The sequence below is a fragment of the Meles meles genome, chromosome 1 (assembly GCF_922984935.1).
Source record: "Meles meles chromosome 1, mMelMel3.1 paternal haplotype, whole genome shotgun sequence".
Classification (NCBI taxonomy): domain Eukaryota; kingdom Metazoa; phylum Chordata; class Mammalia; order Carnivora; family Mustelidae; genus Meles; species Meles meles.
In genome coordinates, this window is record NC_060066.1 from 115,214,719 (window position 1) to 115,222,742 (window position 8,024).

General features: G+C 42.9%; 1 protein-coding gene across 1 annotated transcript in view; it reads left to right on the forward strand.

Annotated features, from left to right (window-relative positions):
• The window catches only part of VTCN1 (V-set domain containing T cell activation inhibitor 1), a 74,795-nt gene extending 68,358 nt beyond the window's left edge, over window positions 1-6,437 (forward strand). Inside the window, exons 7-8 of the mRNA XM_046019651.1 lie at window positions 2,620-2,789; window positions 5,946-6,437. Coding sequence (XP_045875607.1) covers window positions 2,620-2,744 — 125 coding nt within the window. The 3' untranslated portion in view covers window positions 2,745-2,789; window positions 5,946-6,437. The remainder of the gene's footprint in view (window positions 1-2,619; window positions 2,790-5,945) is intronic.
• Window positions 6,438-8,024: the final 1,587 nt, after the last annotated feature.

Consider the following 8,024-nt stretch of genomic DNA (forward strand, 5'->3'; position numbering starts at 1 on the left):
CCAGGAATTTAAATTCCATTGGGATTTTCAACCCTCTACTTTATTCTCTTGTTACTCTCTAATTTAGTTTCTTCTGTTTCAGTCTATAGGGCAGAATGTGATTCCAAAGAGTTCCTAGTTTTAATAGTCTCTCTCACTCAATAGAGTAACCAGAGTGAGCCTTAATCCCACAGTCCTATTCCACATTCTCAGAAAGGCTCCACTTGGGTCAGTTGCCCACCCATAGATCAATGAGGCAGTACCTGATGGAAGGCCTTTCCTGAAGAAAAGGGGGAAATGAAGCATTGGGCATTTAGAAGGATAGGTGTTAATAGCAGTGTCTCAGTTCAGATCTCAATAAGTATCTCCAAACTGTGTAACTAATGCCTTCCAATGGAAAGGACAATAACTGAACAAACCACAGAAATTGAGCACACCTTTTATTCAGTGAGCAGATTCTTTTTCCATATATGCTTATTGAATACATCAGGACAAGTGTCCCATGTATCAGTGCTAGGACTAAATACAATGTGGTAGCAGGACATTAGCTCAAAATTTGGAAAATATTTGGTTCTAGCCTGCCTTTGAGAAGACTTCTCGATCTGAAGACTAAAAGTCTTAGGGTCCAACTCCAACTTATTTAGCTTTGCCACATACAAAGTAAGTGTATTTTTTAAACAATTGGATGAGATGGCAGAGTTTACATCCTATGTTCTTGGACTCTACTTCTAATTTAGGTCATTTCATTCAGCAGGTATCTATTGTGTGCCAAATATGTACAATGCAATTTTTAAGTCTAATGATATGGAGGTGAATAGCATAATAGCATAAATGTCCTAAGAGGAACTAATTCCAGTGTAGATGTGGTGTCTAGGGGAAAGAATTGTTAATTATGACTGGCTGAGTAGAGGAGGCAGAGTTCAAGCTGGGCTTTAAAGAAAAGAATGGTTTTGTTAGAATAGGAAGGTATGAAGTCAGGAGCCTATGTGAGTGGTCCAGTGGAGAAATTATGAGGGATTTAACTGAATGGCAATGGAAAAGAAAGAGGAAGAATGAAAAAAATCATCTTCGTGACACAAATATGAAGGACAAGAGAAAGAGGAAGTCAAAATAGGTCTGATATTTCTACCCCGGTTACTTAGGGGGTTAGTGATGCTATCAAACCAAAATTAAAATAGGGAGAAACAACACGAAGTTGAGGATTTGGCGAGGAGTTGGAGGTGTCCATCATGCACGTAGGTAAAGATGTCCAATGCTTACAACACATTACCCAGCATATGACAGCATTCTCCCCCATAAACCTCAATCCACCTCTGCATATTTCCTTCCACGAGAAAGGATTCCCATCCATGTAACCCTTCTTGGCTCTCTCGTCTCCCTTCTTCCCCTCCTCCCCAGAGGAGGGGATTATCTGATTAGTGACCTTAATAGGAGAAGTTAGACACAAAGAGTTTTGCTCCTTCTTTTACCTTTTCTCTCCAGCTAACACTCAGAAAGTCTGCTCCCCCAAGCCATCAGTTCCTAGAAGCAGAAACTGTCCTTGCAGGAGGAAGCCTACCCCAGTCTGGTGCTGCCTGTCCCTGGGAAGGTCTGGGCTGCAGCCCATCTACTTGCAGACAAAGCTTATCTTTTATTATCACACTTAACCAGTGATAAAGGTGATATTTTGGCCTTCCAGTTGCCTCATTCTTTTTGCCTTACCCTTTAATTGGTTTAGAACTCAGGTAGGGAAGAGGGTATACTTACTGGACTCTTTTGAACCCCAACAGCAGGTGCCCCAAAATATTTACCGAATAATTAAATTTTTAACGGACATATACAGTGGCAACCATAAATCCAGATGTGGAACTCAGGGCAGAGCTCAGACTAAGAAGGTGGGTTTGGAGATGGTCAGCTTAATGGAAGTATGCTTATGGGCTCGAGTGGGGCCCCTCTTATTGTTACAGGTGATACCTGTTGGGTGCTTATTACATGCGAGGTCCTGTTGTATCTCAGTGCTTTACACCCTCAAAACGACTCTGTGAAGCCCATTATCATCTTAGCCTTATTTTCTAGGTAAAAAAAAATGAGGCATGTTTAAGTTGAATAACCTGCCTATAGTCACACAGCTAATAAAAGTCAAAGCTGAAATGAATTAAATGAGATTGGATTGTCTAAGAAGCAAATAGAGTAAAAGAAGAGTAGTCTCATTCCTTCACTTCTCCCTTTCTTGGCTTCAAAATGGGAAAAATACTTTCACATCGCCTTGTAGTGGTGTGAAGCAAATGACCCAGACCTGTAAAGGTCACTGCCCACAGGGGAAAAAATGCATCTGAAACCAAGGACTGGCCATGACCGCTTACCTTATTCTTTTTTGGTAAGCAGTAACAATCTCTTTATTGCTCTAGTTTCTCATTTGGCTGAGTGTTTATGGGAGTGGAAAACAGAATGAACTTCTTTTGAAGAAAGAGAAAGCTCTGATTTTAAGCCATAACAGAAAGGTAGAGAATAGGGTACAAAAGTGCCCCCAAATGGGGGTAAAAAGTTGTATTAGAAACAACTTACTCTGTTCTTCAGGTACTTTTCTTTGCCAAGCAACCACATGAAGAAGACATCCAGTTTTTCGTCTGTGACCCTGACCTTTTTTCTCTCCTTTTGCAGACTCTGAGATTAAAAGGCGGAGTCACCTACAGCTGCTGAACTCAAAGGCGTCCCTGGGTGTCTCTTCTTTCTTTGCCATCAGCTGGGTACTCCTGCCGCTCCCCCCTTACCTGCTGCTAAAATAATGTCCTCTGGCCACACAGAAACACGCAAAGTCATTGGTATGACAGGTGAGATGAATCACGAATGGTGTGGGGATTGGATCTGTGTGTGCTGTGTTCCTAACAAGAGTCAAGCAACCTCCAGCATCAGCCTCAGAAAGAAACATTTAATAATGCCAGGGCAGTGAGCACTGTTCCTACTGGTCTTGTGAAAGGTAAATATGTGTGAACAAAGAGTGTAGATCTCATCGATACACTTACAGCAAAAACCACTCTGCAAGTCAAATATTTGTGCAAATTCAAACATCTTTTCTTTTACCAAGTTATCTAGCCACAAGGCAAAAAGAGAAAGAGAAAGAGATGCTTAGTCCTGAGAGTTCCTCTGGATTTCACAGTTATCTTATAAAGCCTCAGGACACACATATACTCACTCACACAAGTGACTTCCTTCTAGCCCCTCAACAAAGCTCCTACTGACCAGAAGTTTGACAAATGACTCCCCAGCTGGCTCCCTGTGTTGAGACTTCTCCCTGTCACTTCAGTCCTCTGGCTCCAATTATTGGTAGGATATTGCTTCCAGAATATTCTTCTTGTATGGAGTCTATGCGGCTGAGTTCATGAAGCTCCAGCCAGCACTACCCCATGACTCAGTGGCATCACCACAGTGCATACGGGCTCGCAACCTTACAGCTATTTCCGTCCCCCTCTATCCTTGACATTCATTTGTCACCAGGCCCCATGGCATTTTCCTGGGTTGTCCCTCAGACCGACCCTAATCCAGCCTCCATTATTTCATACACCAGCCTACTTCTAAAACCCTATACTTGCTCCTTCCTCTCCCTATGTCCACTGATAGGAAATAAGATGAAAAAAAAAAAAATTCCAATGCGATTTTCATCACAGCATTCCTTTGCTCTGGAACCTAAGGTGACTGTCTGGGCACTCTTGTGTCAAAGTCCTCAGCCATGTGATCACAGCTCTCTTGAGAGTTTCTTTCCCTGCGCTTCCTGCTTCTCTCAGCTGCCTGCTCCGCTCTCTGGCCTTGCTCCCTCTCTCACTGCCCTTCCTGGAAGTCTCCTAGACTCGCTGGCCGTTCAAAGCCACACTTCCTTCACCCATTTCAATTAAGTGCTTCCCAGCTTATAGCTCACTCCCCCAATGGTCTGTTTCTTCCACATCCCCTTGGCATGCCTGAATAATTTATGATATCTTACACTCTCGAAGGCACATATATTCCTTGCCCAGATTGTTAAGTAGAGCAGGCAGATCTGTTGACCGCTTTTCCTTCTTTCTCCTGTTCTCCAAACACAACAATGCAGCACAGAAAATGGATTCTTTATAAGGAAACACACCGGTTCCCACCTCCACGGTTTTCAGCAGAGGGAGATTTCCCTGAGGAAACGCTCCCTTGAGGATCTCGCTAGCAGAAAAGGAACACTTTCTTCTTTCCTTGATTCCCCACGACACTGTAAATGAATTTTTAATATCCTGCAACTAGATAATCTGACGTATAAAGCACGGCTTATTCATCTCTATCTTGTATTCCCTTCGAGCAGTAATTGGCAGCCTTTTTAAAAAGTCATGACATGCATGTAAAGAATGTTCACATACAGTATGCGTAGGTTACATACGGTTATCAGATTAGCTACAACCCCAACTCTTTCTCCAAACTACAGAGGCATAACCTTAAATCAATGTTTAAGAAAATTAATAAGTAGATCATTATCATTATTTGTAAAACCATAAGGAACTGTGGGGGAAGGTCATTGAAAAGATGTGACCGTCAGTTGACTCATGAGCTAGACCCAGGTGATCAGGGGCTCTTCACCTCCACCCCTGTCCTTGGGACAAGGATCCCACTTGTCTGTCTCGCTTCCAGAGGCTGCTCTAAGGACGCAGCCTTGAGATAATATTGTGGTGTTGAGAACACCTTGCAGAGTATATGTGACCGAACCTAGTAATGGTCCCTATATTAACTTTTATGACTTGCAAAGATCTATTCGTCTTCTTGGTGCCCAGGACAAGCCTCGTGTGTAAGTGACCTTTGCTTACTGAAACTGCCACCCACTAATCTGGAGTGGCCTGGAGTGGCCTGCCTCTTTCTTCTGTCTCTCCCTGCCCTACAAGTAAGGGGGTGTGGTTTCAGACTACTCCCAGGGAGCTCCTGGGAGGGTTGCGAATCAAACCGACGCTGAGCACAACATTTTAGGTCACATACATTCTTTGGTTGGACACTCAAGCAGAAGTCATCTTTCTACTTCTACCCAGGAGACTGCTCCTGGCTCATCTCTCTGTTCCTGTTTGCTCTAAGCATGATCCCCTTCCTGAAGAAGAGACTCAAGCCATCTCTTCCCCCAGCAACTCATAGTAGCATGTGGTCTTGATAGAACATCATCAAAACACAGAAAAATGGGCCCATCTCTGAACAAGAGATACCCTCATATAGGGACAGAGACAACTGGTTCTCCATAAATGTTTACTGAATGATTTGTAAGGACATCCTATTTGTGTTATTTTCAGAATCCCAGGAATCTGCAGAACTATTTCACCATAAGATATGACCTAGTTTTGTATTTCTTGGGGGAAATGAATTCATATCTAGAGGTTTGGAATGAACAAATAAGATCAAGAAGCAAAAAAGAAAAAAAAAGTCAAAAGCAACCCACAGAAAACTCCAGTATGAACCAGATAAATCTCTCTTCAAAGACATATATTAAAAGCTGGGAACATAATTCATCTGAACTGGATATGTGTTAGGACTAAGTCAATTGCAAGTGGAGACAAGTGGATCTCTGTGCCTCAGGGACCTCCCCTTACTAACCAGCACCCCCCGCCCACAACATCCAGGGAGCGAGAGGATGGGATATTGCCTCTGACTTGTCTCTGAATCTTTATATTGCTATAATGTTGCTCTAAGTTCCCAGAAAGTTTTGACTTGAAATACCTCCACATTTTATAATCCATAAATTAAACCTTAGTAGATATAGTAAGAAGCTGCTAATTAGTTGCCACTTCACAATTCAGAGGTAGTGATGGGTCAAATAATTCACCTTTCCTTAGGATGCTGCCAAAAGTGCCTTGGAATCTCCTCCCACTTGACAAATGCTAAAGAAATGTGGGCACAGTCATAATTGTAACTTAAAACATGTAGTTGGGACACCCTGGTTTTCCAAATTATCCAAGCATCTTCTTTCTTAAACAAACAAATGCCATTTGATTTCTCAGATGACGTGCGTCCTTGAATGGTCCGGGAAAGGACCTCTCGTCATCGCTGTATACAGCATTATGTCAACACAAAGTGTCAGGCTCCGACTTTCTATCTTGCATGGACAGCGATAACCTCAGCTTTCAACAACATCTAGAGCAGTGGGACTCACCCAGTGTGATTTTTCACACTCCTCCCCACACACAGCGGACATCTGAAAATGTTTGGAGGCAATTTTAGTTGGCACAACTAAAATCCTCTCGGGGGAGAGGGGAGGGTGCTAATGTTATGGATAGAACCCAGAGATGCTGCTCAAAATCCTACAGTGTACAGCATTATCCACCCACAACAAAGAATTACCCAGCCCCAAATGTCAGTCCTCCAAAAGGATCTAGAAAAGAGGGATCTAACAAAAACGGTTTGCTTCCTACAGATAGGCACTATCCTCTGCCTCTTTGGCTGTTATCTCAGCACAGAGGGCAGAGCTCAGTTTCAGGCAGCCAGGAATTCCTGATGGGGTCATCTCTAGCAGGTTCCTTTCCCTTCATTCTAAGGTACAAATTAGGTTGTGTGAGAGCTGCCTGAGTTCTACCTCAATGTCTCTCGCTCCGAATTCTGATCTCAGGACCCTCCTAGTCACAATTCCAATGAAGGTAACAAAAATATGTCCCCTCCTTGAAACACACAGAGACTTCTGAAAGCAGGGGCAATGGACCTTTGAAACGGGACCGAGGAATAAAGCTTTGGTCGAAAAGAATGTGTTGTTCACACCCCTCCCCCTTTCCATAGTTATCACATGTTGAGGTCTGCCTCCCTGGCACTTTGGACCCACCATGACTGTATTACATTTTGTTATAGAAAACTTAAGAGTTTTGAGTTCTGACCATTCAAGAGAATGATTAAATGCACATTTCCTATACTGTTGTCTGCCTGGTTTGTCAAAGAAAGTAGGCATAAGATGGATAAAAAGCCATGGGCAAGTTCCAAAGATCAGCAACTAGCATATAACAGACTTCAATAAATGTTCGTTGAATGAAAAGATAATAAATAGGAGTGGCTGGGCCTAGTTTCTTAAGGAAACTCCATAGGCTTTGCCAGTCTGCCATGTGTCCATCTGAGAAAGATCTCAGTGGCTTGAGGCAAATAACATTTGGGAGAATATATACAGGTAAACAAACCCATTGCTCTGGTGTCAAAAAATCTGATGTTTACTATTCAGGAATTACGGAATTCTCAAATCTTAGAGGTGAAGGACCTCAAAATCATCTTTTCTAGTCCTTTCACTTTTCAGATGAAGACCCAGAGGCCCAGGGTGAAGTGTGTGTAATGGGCGGTCCTCAGATTACGTGACTTGCCAAAAACTGCAGTGACAGTTGGTAAGAGGAATAAAATCTATAGAAAATTTAATTGCCAAAGGGCAAATTCTCAGGGGACTTTCAGAACAACTCTTCCCTGCTATATTTCCAGCTTGGTCCCAATCAGCCTTTTGCAAGAAGGGACCAGTGTTGAATCAAACTGAAAAAGCAAACTGTGAGAGAATAAACATTGCCAACCCAGGTTCATCCTTTGGCCTTGTCCGTGAGCACATGGCAGATGCATTAGACAACCGTATCGTATCAGCTAAAGTGCAAGAACCAGAATATGACACACCACAAACATCTGGAGAAGCTCAAATCTGATGCCAGAGGCACATTTGACCAAACAAGTCAAACTTCAAGGTGAAGTATCAGTTCCCAGCTATCCCCAGGTTGTTTGAAAATTTTTTTGGTTTTTTGGTTTTGGTTTTTTTTTTTTTTAAGATTTTTATTTATTTATTTGACAGAGATCACAAGTAGGCAGAGAGGCAGGCAGAGAGAGAGGGGCAAGCAGGTTCCCTGCTGAGCAAAGAGTCCGATGCCCCCATACGGGGCTTAATCCCAGGACCCTGAGACCATGACCTGGGCCGAAGGCAGAGACTTAATCCACTGAGCCACCCAGGCACCCCTGAAGATTTGTTTTAAGTGCATAGTGACCTCAATCTGTGCATTATTAATCAAGAGAAAGGGTGTGCACAGTTCAATACTGCATAATAAAGCTTCTGCTTCATGGCATACATGGTA